The 21244-nt window shown below is 34.9% G+C and overlaps 1 protein-coding gene across 1 annotated transcript in view; it reads right to left on the bottom strand.

The window, feature by feature from the left end:
- The window catches only part of LOC123546382 (aspartate aminotransferase, cytoplasmic-like), a 69511-nt gene extending 57973 nt beyond the window's left edge, over positions 1-11538 (bottom strand). Inside the window, exon 1 of the mRNA XM_045332602.2 lies at positions 11373-11538. Within this exon, the coding sequence (XP_045188537.1) occupies positions 11373-11484 (112 nt within the window). The 5' untranslated portion in view covers positions 11485-11538. The remainder of the gene's footprint in view (positions 1-11372) is intronic.
- Positions 11539-21244: the final 9706 nt, after the last annotated feature.

The raw sequence follows: 21244 nt of genomic DNA, 5'->3' as shown, positions 1-21244 counted from the left end.
ATCTGGCCAGTTCAAGAAAGGAACCAAGATCTTGTGGTGATACAGGTTATGTGCAAGTTTGGTTAAAATCAAATCATAAATGAAGCTTCTATTGTGCAGACAATGTCAAAATAGCTAATTCTGGCCCTTTCAGGGGCCATAACTCTGAAACCCATTAAGGGATCTGGCCAGTTCAAGAAAGGAACCAAGATCTTATGGTGACACAAGTTTTGTGCAAGTTTGATTAAATTCAAATCATAAATGAAGTTGCTATTGTGCAGACAAGGTCAAAATAGCTAATTTTGGCCCTTTCAGGGGCCGTAACTCTGGAACCCATAATGGGATCATACCAGTTCAAGAAAGGAACCAAGATCTTATGGTGATACAAGTTGTGTGCATGTTTGGTTAAAATAAAATCATAAATGAAACCACTATCGTGCAGACAAGAAATTGTGGACGGACCAAGGGCGATCACAAAAGCTCTCACCTGTCAGGTACGTAGTGACAGGTGAGCTAAATAGCGTAAGTTAAGTTATGCAGGCTGTAAACATTGCCCGATTGGGCTTTCGACATAAAAATTAATATTTCTTGAAAAATAATGAAGGTATTTCTTTCTAACTTGGTCCTTTTATTAAGCATAACATATGATGCATATTAAGATAGAAATAACTTTGTTGCCTTCACTTTTGTTAGAATTACCTTCCTTTTTCAGATTTTTATGATGCATACTTTCCCGCCCACCCATTTCCAATGCCCAATTTTTATATTTATGTTGTGTTTAATTTGTCTGAAATGAAGACAGATGTATTTCAATGTGTTGTTTACACCTTTGTTTTGCTAGTATTTGTGTTGAGTTGCAGCTTTAATAGTGTAGTTTAAGCAAAAGTACATTAGTTGTGCATGAGCTTTGTATGTATGCAATATGTTATTTATGTTTGCTATTTTATTTTGCTCATTCTCCTATGCTTATGCATGTTAATATTGAAACAAGCTTTTGTTTACATATTGTAGTGATAGTGAAATATCGAGTGCGTTTATCAGTTTAAAATAGACTCTGATATGTATCTCACATGCACTAACATTCCAGTATTCATCGTGTTAAATGTTATAGTGTTTGTATATTGATGTAGCTTGTGAAAAAAGTACAATTGACAGTTCACAAAGAGACTATCATGAATATTTCATTGATAGGTATACAAGGATCATTCAAGCACATGTGTGCTAGTGCGCAGTTTAGCTTTTTATCTTTGTGTTTGTGCAAGAAGTGATATTGACACTTGAAATAGGCACAATTTGACTTTTCAGTGATGTTTGTGTTCATTCGAATTAGAAATATAATTATTAATTCACATTGATATATTGGTGCAGTTTGATATAAATCACCTTATAGATGTGATGTTTCATAGCATTAGCATGTAATTGTATCATGATATATGTGTATGCGGGTATATCAGTATTCAACTGATTTATTAAATAATTTGTCTTCCCGTACTTAATTAATTGTATTGGTTTGTCATCTTTACATGCTTTAGTGACACGTTTGCTGACATTAAATTCCAGTCTTTTTCATCTGTGGTTTCTTTATTTATTTGAGTCTAAAAATAGGGTTTTAACTTAGAGCATTAGAAACCCATTGAACCCTTTCTTGTTTTAAACTTAGCCAGGGTTTTCCCTCAGAAATTTTGATAGGGGGTCATTATGACCCCTTCATGTTTGACTTTGGGGGTCATTTTCATATATCTTGTACTTGATCCAACACTGTGTTATAAAGATATAATAAGGCAACCAATCAGAGGCGTCGTTTCAGGTCCCTCTCAACAAAGGTTGTCAGACTATTCCCCCCCAAGATGATTCCCCCTCAAGACAATTCACTCCCGGACAATTCCCCCACAATGTTATGTAAGGGTGACAGTTCCCCCTCTCCATATTATAATATGTTTAAAGGGTTGTAAAGTTTATTTAATATGGAAAAATCCTATACTCCAATACTGTATATTTAACAAGAGCTGTCGGAGGACAGCAACGCTCGACTATTCAACAGCCTTGTCAATTGAATGAATACAAAAGTTGAAAAAGGGGCATAATTTTGTAAAATGCAAAGTAGAGGTATTGAACCTCTGTACTGCATGTCATATCATGACAGTGAACAAGTGTGTGAAGTTTCAATCCATTCCAATCTGTGGATACTGAGATACCAGCTTACATACAAAAACTTAACAAAAAACTGCTAAGTGAAAGGGGCATAATTTTGTAAAAATGCCAAGTAGAGTTATGGGACCTTCACAGTGCATGTTAGATCATGACAGTGAACAAGTGTGTGAAGTTTCAATCCATTCCAATTAGTGGATACTGAGATATCAGATTACATACAAAAATTTAACAAAAAACAGCTAAGTCGAAAAAGGGGCATAATTTTGAAAAAAAAGAGAGTAGAGTTATGGGACTTGCTTAGTGCATGTCAGATCATGATAGTGAACAAGTATGTGAAGTTTCAATCCATTCCCATTAGTAAGTACTGAGATACCAGCTTACATACAAAACCTTAACCAAAAATTTCTAAGTCGAAAAAGGGGCATAATTTTGTAAAAAAGCAAAATAGAGTTATGGAACCTGTGCAATGTAAGTCAGTTTGTCACAGTGAATAAGTGTGTGAAGTTTCAATCCATTCCCACAAGTGGTTACTGAGATACCAGCTTACATACAAAACCTTAACCAAAATCGGGACGCGGACGCCGACGCGGACGCGGACGCCGACGCATGGGCGAGTGCAATAGCTCACTATTCTATGATCAATCCATTCCCATTAGTAAGTACTGAGATACCAGCTTACATACAAAACCTTAACCAAAAATTTCTAAGTCGAAAAAGGGGCATAATTTTGTAAAAAAGCAAAATAGAGTTATGGAACCTGTGCAATGTAGATCAGTTCATCACAGTGAATAAGTGTGTGAAGTTTCAATCCATTCCCACAAGTGGTTACTGAGTTACCAGCTTACATACAAAACCTTAACCAAAAATTTCTAAGTCGAAAAAGGGGCATAATTTTGTAAAAAAGCAAAATAGAGTTATGGAACCTGTGCAATGTAAGTCAGTTTGTCACAGTGAATAAGTGTGTGAAGTTTCAATCCATTCCCACAAGTGGTTACTGAGATACCAGCTTACATACAAAACCTTAACCAAAATCGGGACGCGGACGCGGACGCGGACGCCGACGCATGGGCGAGTGCAATAGCTCACTATTCTATGAATAGTCGAGCTAAAAATAAATAGAACAAGAGCTGTCGGAGGACAGCAACGCTCGACTATTCAACAGCCTTGTCAATTGAATGAATACAAAAGTTGAAAAAGGGGCATAATTTTGTAAAATGCAAAGTAGAGGTATTGAACCTCTGTACTGCATGTCATATCATGACAGTGAACAAGTGTGTGAAGTTTCAATCCTTTCAAATTTGTGGATACTGAGATACCAGCTTACATACAAAAACTTAACAAAAAACTGCTAAGTCAAAGGGGCATAATTTTGTAAAAATGCCAAGTAGAGTTATGGGACCTTCACAGTGCATGTTAGATCATGACAGTGAACAAGTGTGTGAAGTTTCAATCCATTCCAATTAGTGGATACTGAGATATCAGATTACATACAAAAATTTAACCAAAAACTGCTAAGTCGAAAAAGGGGCATAATTTTGAAAAAAAAGAGAGTAGAGTTATGGGACTTGCTTAGTGCATGTCAGATCATGATAGCGAACAAGTATGTGAAGTTTCAATCCATTCCCATTAGTAAGTACTGAGATACCAGCTTACATACAAAACCTTAACCAAAAATGTCTAAGTCGAAAAAGGGGCATAATTTTGTAAAAAAGCAAAATAGAGTTATGGAACCTGTGCAATGTAGATCAGTTCATCACAGTGAATAAGTGTGTGAAGTTTCAATCCATTCCCACAAGTGGTTACTGAGTTACCAGCTTACATACAAAACCTTAACCAAAAATTTCTAAGTCGAAAAAGGGGCATAATTTTGTAAAAAAGCAAAATAGAGTTATGGAACCTGTGCAATGTAAGTCAGTTTGTCACAGTGAATAAGTGTGTGAAGTTTCAATCCATTCCCACAAGTGGTTACTGAGATACCAGCTTACATACAAAACCTTAACCAAAATTGGGACGTGGACGCGGACGCCGACGCGGACGCCGACGCATGGGCGAGTGCAATAGCTCACTATTCTATGAATAGTCGAGCTAAAAACTTATATTTGATGCATTAATTTGGTACCCAAAATAAGGAATTTTTTTATGTGAAGTAGTAGCATTTTGGATAAGTAGCCATGGCTGAGAACTTAGTTATTTTTAAAGCAATTTATTTATTTGTTAACGGTATCTATAATGGAACCTCTATGCAAAGATGTATGTAAAAAAAAATAGAAAATATTTACATTTAATAAGGTAATCTGATCGTCAAAATAGCATATTTTTCTATGTGAAAATGTGGCATTTTCGGGGAACGTGGAAATCATAAAAGTGCTTAGAACTTAAATACACTTAAAGCAATTAAGTTAATTTTTGTATTTATCTATAGAGAATTAACCTTTATGCTACGACATATATAAAAAGAAGTAAGAAATATTTACATTTGATAAGGTTGTCTGATCGTCAAAATAATGCTTATTTCTATTTAAAGTTGTACTACTTTGGATAATAGCTAGCTAGTGCTATAAAGCATTAAAGTATCATTTATAGCATTTTCATTAGTGTTTTATATACATAATTATTTTACATTCTTTCTATTTTTATGTAAGTAGTTTATATATTAAACTATATTATAAAGTGGGGGCATAAAAACGAAGCTGCAAACATGAATTAAAAAAACGATGAAATATCAATACAATTTTACAAGTTGAAACGTCCTTGGAATTCACCATGAAATTTATTAAGGATGTTACATGTGTTGGTTTGCTTTCATTCCAGAAAGCATGGAGTAATAGTATTTTCTCTGGATAAAAAGTACTATATCCTTACAATACAGGTTTTGATAAATTTCTTACAAGAAGAAGTTGATTGGCATTATCTAATTTTGGTTTATCACAATTTCCAACAAGTGTTTCATCAAAAGTATCACACAAAGTCAGTAATGCTGATAATTGTCATTATACATGGACGAATTGTTATATTGTTTATAGATATCATAATCCTAACACAACAACAACAACAACAACAACAACAACAACAACATTTTATTCAGCATTAAACACCTGAAAGGTGTATATAGCCAATAATTTACAAACATATACAATTGTGAACTTGAAATGATGCATTAACACCATAAAATATAAAAGAAATTTGTCAGAGAAGTATAAATCATACTATCCATCCTTTAAATTCTTGAATTATTTGCGAAGTATATAAATTTTGCTAAATTATTTACAGTACTTTTATTATGTTCGGACATAAGGTTTTCAAATTTAAACATATTTGGCCAATGACAATAGTATCTTTTAAAATATTTCTGTCTTAAATTTCTGAACTTGGGACAAACTAACAAAAAATGATATTCATCTTCTAATACGTTCATGTTACAATTGTTACATAATCTGTTTATTCTATCTATGTTATTATATCTTCCAGTTTCGATGTTTAGACTGTGCGAAGAAGTTCTGAACCTACTCAATGCAATTCTGAAACGATTGTCTGATATCAAATTCAAGTAGTTTTCAAAAATAAAATCGTGTTTAAAACACGCATACGATATAAGCCGTCTAGAATTGTTGATACTTGCATACCACCTCTGCATATAGATGTCAAGAATACGTTGTTTAATAACCTGAAAACTGACATTCATTTGTTTCTGGCTTAACCATACATTTGACATTCCTATTTCATCAAGCAATTGTTTTATGTGATATGCCCAATTTGAACCATTATAATTATTTTGATTATCCGCATCAGTACTTAACATGCTGTACACATTAAAAACTGTACTATTTTCTGGTAAGTTTAAGATTTTAAGCCAAAATTTTATCATAATTATTTGCCTTTGTACATACATCGGGTATCTACCGAGCTCCCCGTATAAACAATCCCGGTTAGTCGATAATTTTACCCCGAGAACTTTTCTACAGAATTTGGTATGAATAAGTTCAATATCTTTACCTTCATGATAACCCCAAACCTCGGCACTATAGTTCATAATAGAACTGACTAGACTATCAAAAAGTTTACATTTTTGGGATGCTGGTAGTTCCACTTGATTACATACGATAAAAAGATTATGTAATGAGAAAGATGCGTGTTGTGCCAAGCGTTTCTGTGTACGATTCCAGTTATTATTTTTAAAGAAATATACCCCAAGATACTTAAATGATGTAACAATATCGAGCTTAACGTTATTTAAGTAAAAATCATACGTTGTCCCCCTATTTCCCGATTCAAATATCATGACTTTAGTTTTATTTGAATTTATTTTCAAGGACCATCGATTACAATAAGTTTCTAAGTCATTTAACATAAGTTGTAGTGATTCTGGATCTGTCGCAAACAGTGCAGTATCGTCTGCAAACATAATAAGGAAAAACTGGATTTCATTGACACTAATTATCCCATCTAACACATAGAACACAATTAAAATGTAACAACAACAATATCATAATTGATTGATCAATGTCAGCTTTGATTACTGTTTACAGCTGGTAATTCAATCAAGAGGTGTGAAAGATTGACTGGTTACCATTTTGATTAAATTTGTTTATTGCAATAATGTCATTACGCGATTCTGGTAATCAGCACCTTTCAATCGAATTGAGAAGTCAAAGGAACAATGATTTGTTTGTATGTATCCCTTAATTATTATACATTTTAGGGTTTTTTTCTGGAATAAAATATCCCAAAAAGGTTTGAGATTTATTTTGTACAAGTACTATTTCCTGTTTCATGTGTAAATAATCCTTCTATAAGATGGAAGTATTTATCATATTTTACATATATATAAAATCAAATAAAGCGGATGCAGTGGTCCTGTGAGTAATAATTGTCCGTAAGTACTGACCTGGCACTCATTAATCTTTGCCAATATTTTCTGGCGTTCTCATATTTTATGCGATATTTGTGTCCTGAAAATATCTAAATTAGTTAAAATAATGGATACAGTTAACCAATGGCACAGTTAACATAATTATTTAAAAATCTCTTTTTGAGTCTTTTGGCTGAATTTTGTTCTTTAATAAGTGCATTAGTTATCGATATTATACTCTAGGATTATAATTATTTTCAAGACACCTCTTTCCATTCACATTCATTAGATGTTGATAATTATATACTGACGAGATAAAGAAACGCCTCATTGAAATTTGGCGTTATTTTTTTCCTAACGCTTTTAATTGTTGTGAAATGTAGTAAATCTACGTGTACTCTGACCGACAAACACAGTGAACAAAAACTCGCGCGATTTCATTCAGCCATTTGTTCACTTCATGTACCTGGTCATGATTTCCTCGTGCAGTCCGTGCATGTAAACCATGTGGTTTGATTGAACGATTTTTGCACATGTACATGTGTAATACGACACACAACCATATTTTCAGCTATTCTCTGAAAAAAACATTAGTTTTCGTAATGCCGAGGCTGAATTCTGAAGAGAGGGCTTAGGTTTTGGCTATGCTTGAATGTGGGCGAACGCAGGAACAAGTTGCTAGACGTTTTAACGTCTCTTGTTCGACAATTGTGCGTCTTATTCGACGTGTTAGAGACACGGGAACGTCTATCGATAGACCACGTTCAGGTAGACCGCGTGTAACGTCAATACGACAGGATAATTATATACGTCAACGTCATTTACGTGACAGATTTGTGACGGCGCAATCTACGTCACGTATAGTTGTAGGTAACCGTGGACGTCCAATTAGTCGACATACAGTGAGAAAATGACTCAGAGAACGCGGAATTACCTGTCGTAGGCCCTACCGCGGTCTAATTCTAACGTTACGCCACCGTCACCAACGTCTTATTTGGGCCCGCAACCATCGCGGCCAGCGTTGGCAGAACGTAGTGTTCAGTGACGAGTCGCCTTTCAACTTGTGGAACGCCGACGGACGTATCCGTGTCTATAGACGACGCCATGAACGCTACGCAAACAATTGCGTTTTGGAGCACAATCGTTACGGTGGAGGTGGAGTAATGGTGTGGGCAGCAATCAACCATAGGTTTAAGTCCCAACTCGTCGTTTGCCAAGGTAATCTCACAGCCAGGCGTTACATCGACCAGATATTACGTCATGTAGTTGTCCCTTTATTCCGTCAACGTCAAGGATTAGTCTATCAGCACGACAACGCGCGACCTCATGTTGCACGCGTCACCAGGGACTTTCTACAGGCTAGAAACATTAATGTTTTACCTTGGCCGGCGTGTTCACCAGACTGCAATCCGATTGAACACGCGTGGGATTATCTCGGACGGCGGTTACGCCAACGTCAACCCCAGCCAGCAAACGTCCGGGAACTGGTTGCAGCGCTGCACCAGGAGTGGGCCAGAATCCCACGGTATCTGTTACGCAACTGGTGCGGCTCTATGAGGCGTCGTCTTGCTGCTGTGGTTGCTAGCAGAGGTGGCCACACGCGCTACTGATTTTTCTAATGCAATTTCTCCGACCGGGCTATTAAAATTCAAGATTTAAGCTTAATGCGACAATGAAATGATTTCTTATTGACCATAAATCCTTGTAAAGCATCTAATTTGCGAATGGAATTGTTCTTTTCTAATTTTGAATCACGGTTAACGAAAAATTGTATACCAAGTTTGAATGAGGCGTTTCTTTATCTCGTCAGTATAGATATTGAAAAATCCGCAGGGGACTTTGTCCTACACTCAATATACAGATATAAGAAAGAAGAACCTTGGTAATACACAATGGCCCACTATTCAGAAAAATAATAATAATTCAATGTCTTCGCAAAAAATGCGAAGCTGCTTCTTAAGATAGCTATGTTTATTAAAGAAACCACACAATATAGAGTCAATACACTTAAAAATGATACCACATAATATACCCTGCCGCTAATGTACCAGAACAAAAATTTTCCGGGGAGCCTCCCCGTACCCCCATTATGGGAGGAGGTATCTCCCTCCAGTACCTACCCCACCTTTTGCGGCCCCAATATCAAACACCTTCCGACGCCCGTCCTAAGAATATTTTCACAATGTCTAACTAAAAAATATAGATAATAGAATAAAGGATATAAATATAATTATCCAATGAACTGTTAGTTACCAGGTCAAAGAATAATAATTTTTTCATGTAGAATAATAAAAAGCTCACCTTAGAACAAAATTAGTAAAAAAAAAGAAGATATTTTTACATCAGTATAAAGAAAAAATAATATAAATAAAATAAGGTGACAATTCCCCCCCCAGTTTGGGGGGGGGGGAATCGTCAGAGGGGAAATTGTCAGAGGGGGAATAGTCTTGGGGGTGAACTGTCTGGAATTCCTCAACAAATATGGCTGCTTTCATGCATGGCTGAATATGTCAGCTCAATGAAAAATAAATGGATAAATTGGCTAGATTGTAATATCTTTCTTTAGTTCAAGGTTTGTTAAATCTGAATAAGATATTTATTAATTGAAATTAGGTATTAGCACTGTAAGGTGACAAATAATTCCTTAAGGGCGTCAAAACTGGTCACGCGAGGATAGTGTTGCAAAATTTTTCGCAGCCCGATAAGAAAGAATTGTTTTGAATCTTTGATACATGGCCAGCATTTCATTTCGAAGCGATTAAATGATATATAGGGATATATGAATGTTTACATTTTCAGTCGAGGACCTTTCAACAGGGTTTTCCTCCATGCAGATGACAAGAAAAATGTAATCTTTGTTGATGCACCATTTTGTTGAATGGTTTACCCTGTAAAGAGACGTCGATATCAAGCCGATATTTAAACCTAGAACGCAGTCTACCTTTACTACTTCATACCTATGCGCGAATCGGTACTTACTTACAATATCGAGTACGAAAATTTGTGTCGTCTTAATTTCGGCCGGTAGTTGAGTTGCGTCAACAATGACGCTTTCAGAATTATTTTGAGGGTCATTTTGAAAATCAGTGTGCTAAAACGCACAAAAATATGCGTCAAGGAAAACCCTGCTTAGCATTAGAATATTCTTTGGACTTAAAAAATTATGCATCATAAAAATCTGAAAAGGGGGAACAATTTTAGTATTTTTACCAAAACTGAAGGCAACCACGTTATTTATTTTTAGGCAGTGGCTAGGGTTACGGTACCGTAATCCTAGCCTCCGATTCTAGGATTACGGAAGTTCCGTATTTCTAGACAACCCTACGAGAATAGGCTAGGATTACGGAAGTATTTAAGAGGAATAAAAATATACATGTTAGGACATGTGTAAATGATATTGTTAACTTACTTGTTTCACTTAAAATAGCAATTTTTCATGTCTGCCATATTATTTCGTGTTATCGGTCCGCCATTTTGGGTTAGTAAAATATAGGTAGACAATTATTTATGCACTTGATGAATTGTTATGTATGATAAAAGTTCAATGTTTCAATTTTTACATAATTGTCCAACTATATCCGGGCCACATGACGAGGAGGTGCTCAATTCATGGCTCATTTCTTTTTCTTTTCAATTTCCATAAAAAATAATCGTTCTTTTTTTCTCTCTCTTTTTTTTTTTTTTAAATATTGTAATTTTGTTTTTGTTTAGATTACGTTAAAATTTCAGTCATGATTTTGCATTTTTTTCTTTCAATTTTAATTGTTCTTCTCCATTTTGTTTCTTTCTATCTTCATTTACTAACTCAAAATGGCGGATCGATAACACGAAAAATAATAAGACAATCATAAAAAGTCGCTATTTTAAGTGAAATAAGTAAGTTTAAAACATCATTTATGCGTTTCCTAACATATATATTTAATTCCTCTTAAATACTTCCGTAATCCTAGCCTATTCTCACAGGGTTGTCTAGAAATACGGAACTTCCGTAATCCTAGAATCGGAGGCTAGGATTACAGTACCGTAACCCTAGCCACTGCCTTATTTTTAATTTGTATCATATGCAATACTTAATAAATTGACGAACTTTGAAAGAAATATCTTCGTTATTTTTCAAGAAATACTAGTTTTTCTGTTGAAAGCCTGATTGGGCAATGGCAGCCTGTTAATTGTTATCATTTTGGTAGCCAGAACAGGAATTCTGAAAATATTAACCCATTTAATTCATTCATTTACAACATTAAAAATTGGATTAATCATTATTTCCCAACACTTGACGCAGCCGCGGTGAGAAAACGTTGATGAGATGTGTCAGTGAAAAAGATCAAGATTGTACATGGGTACGAAAATAATGAGAACGAATTATAAAAGCAGAGAAAACACGTTTACATACCGCCTACACTGACATTTACTTTGTCCGGGTGTGTATCCTTGTTGTATTCATCTATCATAGCAAACACCTCCACAGGTGAAGCAAGAGCAATTTCCTCAAATCTCGAAGCCATTTTCGCAAGATGGGCCGAAAGGTCAAGGTTAGGTCAATGTTGTCAAGGTGTGATGAACTTCCGATACGACTTCAAACGCCTAATATTGATAGGAATATTTCGGTAGTTCTGCACGTTCGGATCGAATGAACATTTTCTACAATGTAGAATTTTATTAAACTCTGATTTTTCAAACTTCAAAATATACTTAAAACTTCAGAAAATAAAAAAGATACTGTAAGGAGCTATACTGTATTTGTTAAATTCTTGAAATATTCTTTTCTAATCATCCTCACGCTTTAGAATTATATGTCTTAATTTTGAATGTTTAACGAAATCGGAAATCTTTGCTTTTACAGAAAGGTTAGACCTTTTACAATGAAAGGTCCGGAAAACTTCTCGGAGTTACTGAGATATTAATGGAATTAATTGCCCTGTTTGAGGCCTCTTCTACATTTGTGTTATGAACGCATGTGTAATACGAATTCTGCATGGTGTTAACGAAGAACCTAACTTTTTTCTGTGAAAATTATTATGTTTCTACTATGTTTTGTTTGAAAGCTACTGACAAAAAATAACGATTTCGGTCCGGAAACTACTGGGAAACCAGTAAATGTTTTTTTTATTAATGAATTTCAAGATCTTACATGTAAAAAAAAAAAAACCACAAACAAATAAAACATAGCCCTGTGTGTAAAGCCATAACAATTTCTAGTTAGTCATCAACTTTTAAGTATGCATGTCCAATACAATATTTTTCCCCCCAAAGAAATCGGATTTGAAACATAAAATGTTGTTCTATAACTTGTTTTAACAACCGGTAGTTTGCACGTTATTAATACGTTCACCGATCGCTTGATACAAATCATAGGCCCTACATTCAATAGACGTACAGTATTTTTGGGATTACTTAAAAATAATTTAAATTAGATCTACTGTTCTCTGAGACTGTCATCGCTTGTTTCCGTTTTGAATCAATGCCCGATTTCCTTTGGCCATTCGGCGTGGTTGGGTGGGATTTTGAATTTGTGATTAAACCAGTCTTTTCGCTCCGTGTACTCAGCATACACAAATGTTGGTTAACCGTTTTTACAGTTTTTTGAATACTTGTCTGTCCTTTGTGAAATATAGTCTGTTAATAATAATACCGATGCTTCTATGCTGTTATCTTTTGAAGCAGTTTCTATCAACTGTTCTGTAAAAGCGTTCATATCGCTTGATAAGGACATTTAGAAAACTCAATCTATCCCTTTCATTCCATTTACTAAATTCCCTTGTTTGATAAATGCTTTTTGTACAAGTATCAACAGTTATGTCGAATGATATGGGTGCTTGGTTCGAGTACTCATTATTACCATGCACTTTTAAGTTTTTCCGAACTTAAAATTGCTTTATGACGTTATAACATATTCGATTAGGCTTTAAAATTCTCCATTATGTGTAAAACATATAAAAGTGCCTTTGTCGCTGTTCTCCGATCGACCATTTTATATATACACATATATTTGGACTTGCAAATGTCAATGAAATTAACTCCAAAACGGTAGCTTGTATAATCCATAGATATCCGTCTAGACGGGACATCATTTATGACGTCATTAAAATCCAGGTCCGTTATACGCTCGTTTTCAATATAATCACTCCTCTGTCCGACTCTACAATTTTTAAATCTCCTATCCACATTATTCGTCGTAATTGTGAAAACTGCCTAATTTCGTCTTCTATCAGACTGAATATATCTTCATCGTACAATTCATGCATTGGCGATCCATCTTGTGGTAAGTATGTAACTGCTATATACCAGCCACTATCAATTTTAAAGAAGTCTTTTGTTAATTTTATCCATAAAACAGCGACATTATGGCTTTTTACAATTTAACCGATTATTATGCCACCGCTTGATCTTTTTGCGCGACGATGCCGAACCTTTCTATAGGATAGTGTATCGGATTGCTATATCCACATAGGTCAATTTTAGAATTTTTATTCGTCCAAGTTTCATATAAACAAACAATATGATAATTTGAGATAAAATCAGCAAATTCACTGCATGACAGCTTCGCTTTTGTCAATCCTTCTATGTTCCATGATATGATATCAATACCACTCTCATGTAACCCCTAGACCCGTGCCTCTGGTTGTGACGGAGGTATATATTCGTTTCCATCGATATAAAGTTTATCGTATCTGAAGTATGTCTTCTTTCCCGCCGTCCTTGCATCCTTAAATGCTTTACTTAGCGGCTTCCTTTTATCGGTAATATACTTTGGATATTGGAGACTGACCCCTATTAGAGACTGACCCCTGTTGGAGACTGACCCCTATTGGAGACTGACCCCTGTTGGAGACTGACCCCTATTGGAGACTGACCCTTGGAGACTGACCCCTATTAGAGACTGACCCTTGGAGACTGGCCCCTATTAGAGACTGACCCTTGGAGACTGACCCCTATTAGAGACTGACCCTTGGAGACTGACCCCTATTAGAGACTGACCTCTAACGTGCTACCTTTGAGATATCTTCAAGATTACTGAATTTAACTATTTACTTTAGCAATTATATTTGATTAATGGAAGTGTTGGTACAAATATAAAATTGCGAATATTTTACATGTCCCTTGATTACTGTAACAGAAACAACAAAAAATAAATAGCAAAAAGCATAATGTAACCCTATTTTGCAAGCGACTGATCTACGCCAAGTACACTAAGTACATCGAGGTATGAAACATGTCATCTTATGTAGACAGAACATAATTTTTATTTTCGAGAAATTGTTTTGTTACCTCAAATATACCTGTCATGAAAGTAACACCATCTAGCGTCACAGCAAAGAAAACTATTTCACACGAAATAAACTCCGAAGTACATGTAGTTTAAATCCGAAATTTGGCATAAATAGTAAGTTCAATTGAACATAGTATAATATAAATTATGTCAAACGTTGAGATATCAACTTTGTCAAACATTCAAATACCTGGGGGTTGATTCACAAAACTTCACGTTTGCAAGATTTTTCGTATATGTACTGATTAAAACAGGTAATACTTAAAATTTGCTCTTAAAACTTTCTACATTACATATGGAAACTTTTTTCTTTTTCCTTGAAGCTATCGAGAGTCTGTGGGACGCCATCCCGCCCCCACACACACTTTTATGTGACTGCAGATAATGGTTTAATTTATTTCTGATTTTTTTTGTATTGATTCAGTTGCTAAAAACCCGAGTTGGAAACAGGAATAACATTGAAACTTCAACATCAAAACATCTTTTAGCTTGCGGCTCAAAAATAATTGTCAAAAATTGTACATGAAAGAACACACTTCTGCAATTTAGGCTCGTCAAGACAACAATTGTCTGAGAATCAGAGAATCACTTATTCAGTAAAAGGTGTTGTTCAGTTGGAAGTCATGTTACAAAATATAGTTAGTTTATTTACAATTTTAAAGTATTCAGCCCCAAGTTACATTATTTAGGTATTCTGACGGTCAAATAGTAGTCTTTGGTGTGCTGTATTGTTGGATTGTGCAGGAAAAATATTTGTCATTTGAACAAAATTATTTCTGGATAAGTTCATTTATGTCTATTTGCTTTCCAGCTAGATATATTTATATAGTGTACATATTACATGTATATAACTTATTTTCAGTGTTTCATTGTTAGTAAGTTTATCAGAAAAAAAATACCAAAATTGAACCAAGGAATTATCAGATGTTAAACAGTGGCACAAATTAGAAGTTAATTATCTCCTTTTAATTGTTTACAATGCTTATATTTCAGCTTTTAAAACTTTCATTGAGGTCTTTGGAGCTTGGCAGTAAAATTTTCATGTAAAAGTAGTTTGACAGGCATTCTTAATTGCAATAATTTGTTCATAATTATGTATTTAGGCTTTCATTGTCTAAAATTTTGTGAAAATAACCAAAAAGTGGCATTCTAAAGATGTTTTACAGTCATTTATTCGAGAGTAAATCAAGAGGAAATTTAATTTTCTTGGCAAGATATCATTCCTCTTATTTACAGTTGCATCATTTTTGCAAGTTTTGCTGTCTTTAACCTTTACCCTGCTGGCGGTAGGCGATTCTGCCTTTGCGACCAGTGCAGATAAGTGTACATCCCGCTATTTAGTCAGTAAATTTTAAGTGAACACCCCTTCGACTAATAAATGGTACGATAGACCATTCCTTTTTAAAAATTTAGTAGGGGAAATGTTAAGGTAATAACAGCTTGAATGTATGACCCTGTGGCCCAAACTGACCTGACGAATACAATGTAATAGAGGTCTGCTGGGAAGACCTTTAAGGTATATGATAATGCTTATAGCGTGTAATCTCTATCTAAATATAAGCTAATGTTCATTTACTGCCTATTAAATGCTAAAGTCACTTTCAGTAGTCCCTTAGGATGAGAAAATGCGCTGACAAGGATGAAAAACACTGTTTTTGTGAAGGGTGGGGAAAAAAATCTGCACCCTCCTGCAGTGTTTATGCTTGATAGTGCAAGTATGTTTAAAGGGGGTTGTGTGAACTCAATACAGGAGGAGTTTTGTACATGTGGCATCAACATTGACTTCATAGTGTTCATTTAAGTGAGCAAATGCAGTTTTATTTCATATTTTCAATACAGTTGCCCTTAGACACTGTGACATACTATACATAAAATAGTACAAGAGTAAAAATAACACATCTTTAAAATTATTATAGCTGAATTGCATGTATACTCAAATTTTATATTCTCTTTAGATCATGTATTTTGATTGAAACACGCATTTGGATTGGTTGAAAAAAAGTATAGGGAAACCCGAAAGAGTCAATGAGACATTAGCTAATTGGACAGAAAGAGTAATGTTTGTGTCAAAATCAAGCAATACAATGTTTTCCGTGAAACTTAGAATATTTTACAAGTGTCTGACTAAATATTGTTATTTTAGAATAATACTACTTTTTTCTGTGTCTGACATGTAATCTTATCAAAAGAGTTATATTTTAATTGTAATCTCTCGTTTTTGGGGTATGTGCCAGAGTATTTCTTATATCCGAAGCCTTCCGAGAAATTAATAGTAGTTCCTGACCTATTGGATATACGCACGCTTTGAGGAGTGTATGGTAAACTATACTGCCTAGAGGTAAACTAGGTTTAATGTGTACTTTCAATGCGTGTGCACTTTCAATGTGAGAGAATTTCTCCCAGACTCGCATGCAGTCTAAAGGTAGCAGGAAACACTTGGATTCGAACATTTTGGGCACGTCCAGGCTTACATGTAGCGAGTCGTAATATTGCACTTCCCTAATAGAGCAAATCTGGTGGCCTTTAAAATTGTGTGCATGTTTTGTGCTTTTAACTATGATAAGATCAAAGACTCTCGTACAAGAATACACGAAATTATCAAACGAAAGTTTTACACATAATATAGCATGCCAAAATAATTTGCACTTTTGAACAGCTGCAATGATCCCGTATGCAGGGACAATATGAAGTCCAATTCTTTACCCTAAATTTAATAGTCTACTGAACTCAGGATTTAATAGAAGGGGCCTACCATCCGTTTTTTTACAAATAGCAAATGTTCCGAGTATCAACAACAACATGGACCCATCATGATAGAATATCTCGCGCATAGATGACTCATCGATTCATATAAAGCTAGCACATATTTACACTGACATCAAGCTGTTAAATTTCTAAAGAATTAACAATCATGTATCCCTTACTTTAAGTTACAGACATCCAAAATACGATTCGAATTATTACAAATAAGACGGGTCAAATTCCGAAGTGACCCTGCTACTAAAGGTAAAGACACCAGTGAACATTATAGCTGAATTTAAAACTATCCGTTCAAGAGAGTCTTTTTCGCAAAATCCTCATAGAATTTTATTGCAAAGGAAAGCAGGGCTTTAATTTTTGAAAAGGTCTACTATGTGTTCCAATAAATTCGCATCTAAGGCTGGAAACTGTCAAATCGAAAGTGTACCTTAAAACGAAAGTAGATGTTTAATACAGACATGTGTTTAGGAATTGTGAATATTTTTGTGCATACAGACTACGTCAAATATGAGTTTTGATTTTAATTCATATATACTAACCTGAGAACGAGTACAGAAGTTATCAGTTAGCTTTGATTGTGTCGATCATTTAGATAAAAAATTTATGGGTGGTTATGGTTGCTTTACTGTAAATTGTATAGGGTACATATTTGACGATTATTTAAGATTTTATCAGAAACAAAAAACCTTAGTCTGATACTCAGTTCAGTCCAATTAGCTAATATTCAAACAAGCACGTTTAACCTTTTAGATTGTGAAACCATCACAACTGATACTATTGCATTAACATAACATAATAAGTCACTCAGTGAGTAATGTAAATAACTCTCATAAAAGGATTAAATGCAGGTGAATGGGAAAGCAAAAACAAAAGATGTTTTGAGCGGTTGAAAAAGGTAAGTGCTTTCTTGCCTGATCCGACTATTTATTACCAGTCATTAAAAACAAGCCGAAGAATTTTTCACTTATGAACGTTTCGTTATTTACAAACACCAACCCTCTTGAACTCGAAATATGTTGACATTATTAACACATATGCAAGAGCATGTAGACTTACTCCCATTGATAAGGATAATAATTATCTAATACTGTATGTTAAAAACAATCAATATTAAAACTCAAGATACTCATTCAACTGTATTTAAGTATTCTTTCTAAAGCTTTTCATTCTTACAGACATTGGGTCATCCGTTACCACGGGTCGTGAAGTATTCATTGATTACAGTAAGTGAATTATAGCATTAAAGTATTGATCCTAATGATAACGCAACTAAATCCCCCATTGGGTGAACGCACGTATTGGTGACTATATACTGATAAAGGTTTCTTTACATATATAATTAATAGTGTACGTCATGTGTGCGTACACTCAATGCGGTATTGCGACAACTGAGAAGCATTAACAGTTGGACGGCTCCGTGCGTTTATTTACATTCTTAGCTTTGGAAGATGGTCATGTTTGTCACTACAACGTTTAATCTCTTCGTAGTGACTATTGCCACGACTTCACGGTCCTCAGAATCGATAAATTATTTGCTTGCGTGTATTTCCGGTTTGTTAATTGTTTGTCAATTTTTGTGGTCCCTATCCATACATATCACACAAACTTGCTATATGATCGTTAGAAGCGACATTTTGGAATTCTATTTAACTAGTTCTGTTTTTAACTACGTATTTTAATGATGGCCGTCGCGGTGTCAGTACGCTTACTTCATCACTTACCTCACGATTGGGTTCGGCTGCTCGAAGTGAATTCTCACACGAGAAATGCCATCCACTGGCTTACAGACATCGTGGTTACTTAGAGCACTTCACACATTAAAGCTGAGTCGCAATATAATGTGTCGTGTGGCGTTGATATCCGACAAAAGAGCTTTTTTTTACATTTACTAGTATTTCTGATTTGTGAAATTCGACACCCGATGAAATATCATGTACTTAATCTTGCTAGCCGAAGACAGGAGAAGATTATTAACATTCGGTACATGAGATATTCTGTTACAATTTAATATTACGTTGAGCTTCGATGATTTCGTAATGGTAAAGAAAATAAATAAAATTTACTATAATCAGGGGATTTATTTCGGTATTAGATTTCATTCTGCAATATAACTTTCTGACTACAGTAGCCTGATTTGGGACAATCATACAGAAATGTATTAAAGCAACGGCAAACTAAGATTAAAATAGTTCCATTTAACGAATAATAGAATTTAATTTACGTGAGCTTCTTTACTAACAGTGACACGCTTAACGCACTGATGGTACAACGCATTAGTACCAAACCTGCTTCTCGGTAGAACATCATATCCCCTTTACAGGAGTATGCATATATATGTCAGTTATGTAAATCTATAGCTTAAATTATTCAATGATCACTAATCAGAGCGACCAATTACCTCTTACGTCTTTTGTATTAGAAATAGAGTTACACCAGAATACTAAAAGTATTACCTACCGGTCAAAGCTTACTAACCATAGTATTTTGGCCGTTTTGTCTAATGAACCACTCAGTTTCCGATAAAATACAAAATGTAACGTATAAATACTCAAGCAAGTTTAATGAAAGCAAATACAGTACCTTTTAGACATATATTTTGAGAGAAAGACAATAATCCTTAAGTGATTCAAATCTTCTTTACTTTTCTCCGAAATCTGTCAGATGAATAGTGTGTTGCATTTAACCAGAAGACCTTTCACTCTACTTTTTGTACAAGTGCCACAGTCATTTGCAAACGAATTCATGCTTCAGAAATTCAACCCGTTCTCATTTACATCAGTCTATAAAAATGCGGTTACTTTCAGAAGCTCGGGATATTTTTCAATCAAATAATTGTAAAATGATACACTGTTTCTCTGATCTCTCTTTGAGTATGTTAACGATGGACAAGATAACTGTATATGTACCACATTACCCTATGTAAGCCCGAAATCTGGTTGAACCCGATAATATTTGTGGTGTTTCAGATATTTACAAAAACTGCAAGTTGAGAATTCTAAGTCTTCGTACAATGTAGACAAGTGAAAAATTATTTTCCCAATCAAAATGACAATTTCAGCATTACATAACTAAATTAAAATAACTTCTTAAAAAAATCATGATTGATTGAATGTATATAAAGTGATTTTTGTGCAGGAAATCCAAATTAGTCAATTTAACTTTGCCAGAATTAAAAAAAAAATCACCCTTTTATCATTATACTAAATTTCAATCTGAAATCTGTACCTGCAATCTATTGTGTTTAAAAACCCATTAATGCAGCAACTTAAGTCATCAACGGATTAATCAATAACATGGCAACCCTAAAATCTCAAATGATTTGACAAATGCTAGTTAGCTTTCATCCTGTCATAGGCCTGCAAAAATCTACACATTTCTTATTCTGTCAATTGAACAGCACCATTATTAAAGTAATTCACAGTTACTCTCTTTATAAAACTATTGAACATTTTTAGAGGAAAACACATTTTCAAAGGGTTATACATGTTCTTCCTCGAACAAAGGATTGAAACTGACTGCATCCAAAGTGAACCCGAAATGCAGCCTTATACTTCATGGGTGAACACTGACAAGTTGTCCCTGGAGACCAAGATGTCTACAGACTGCTCAACACTAACCTCCCCTGACTGTAAGGGATTCTCCAGGGCTCCACGGTTGTTACAACCGAAAACAAATATGACTACTGACCTGTACAAGTCAGGAGGAAGATTTAAAAACCATGTGAAGGCATTACACTAGTTTACAAGAGGAAGATGACTAAGGCATTCAGCACAGCTTTGCAATGCCATATGAATGCCAACTTCTCGGAATACAAAGAACCAAACGTCCAATTGCTTGAAGAATGGAAATTCTGGGTAAGACACTCCACCCCCAGCTTTGCCATTTCCACCGACTAAGGAAAGAGACGGAAGCATCTTGGCTCTGAATTGGCCGAAGTTTAGACTCAATCAGTGGGCGGTTACAAATATGCTATTCCACTGTGAGTATGGAAGGAACATTCATTGCGATTATTAAGATAATCGGAAAGAGATGACCTTAGTCGTGATAACTCAGGATTCAGCGCATATAAAAGTTCTTATAAGTCGCACAACGTAAAAATCAAACAAGACGACATGGTGAAAAGTGCGATTGAAAAATATTTAAGATTGTGCAACGATGAACATATCAATACGCCATGGATCGCACAACTCTAACCATGCCAGCCACAGAAGCCGGCAGAAGTCATCTAGGCTAGA

This window comes from Mercenaria mercenaria, chromosome 9 (genome assembly GCF_021730395.1).
Source record: "Mercenaria mercenaria strain notata chromosome 9, MADL_Memer_1, whole genome shotgun sequence".
NCBI lineage: Eukaryota > Metazoa > Mollusca > Bivalvia > Venerida > Veneridae > Mercenaria > Mercenaria mercenaria.
The sequence above is the reverse complement of the archived record's forward strand: the minus strand, read 5'-3'. Positions and strand labels throughout refer to the sequence as shown.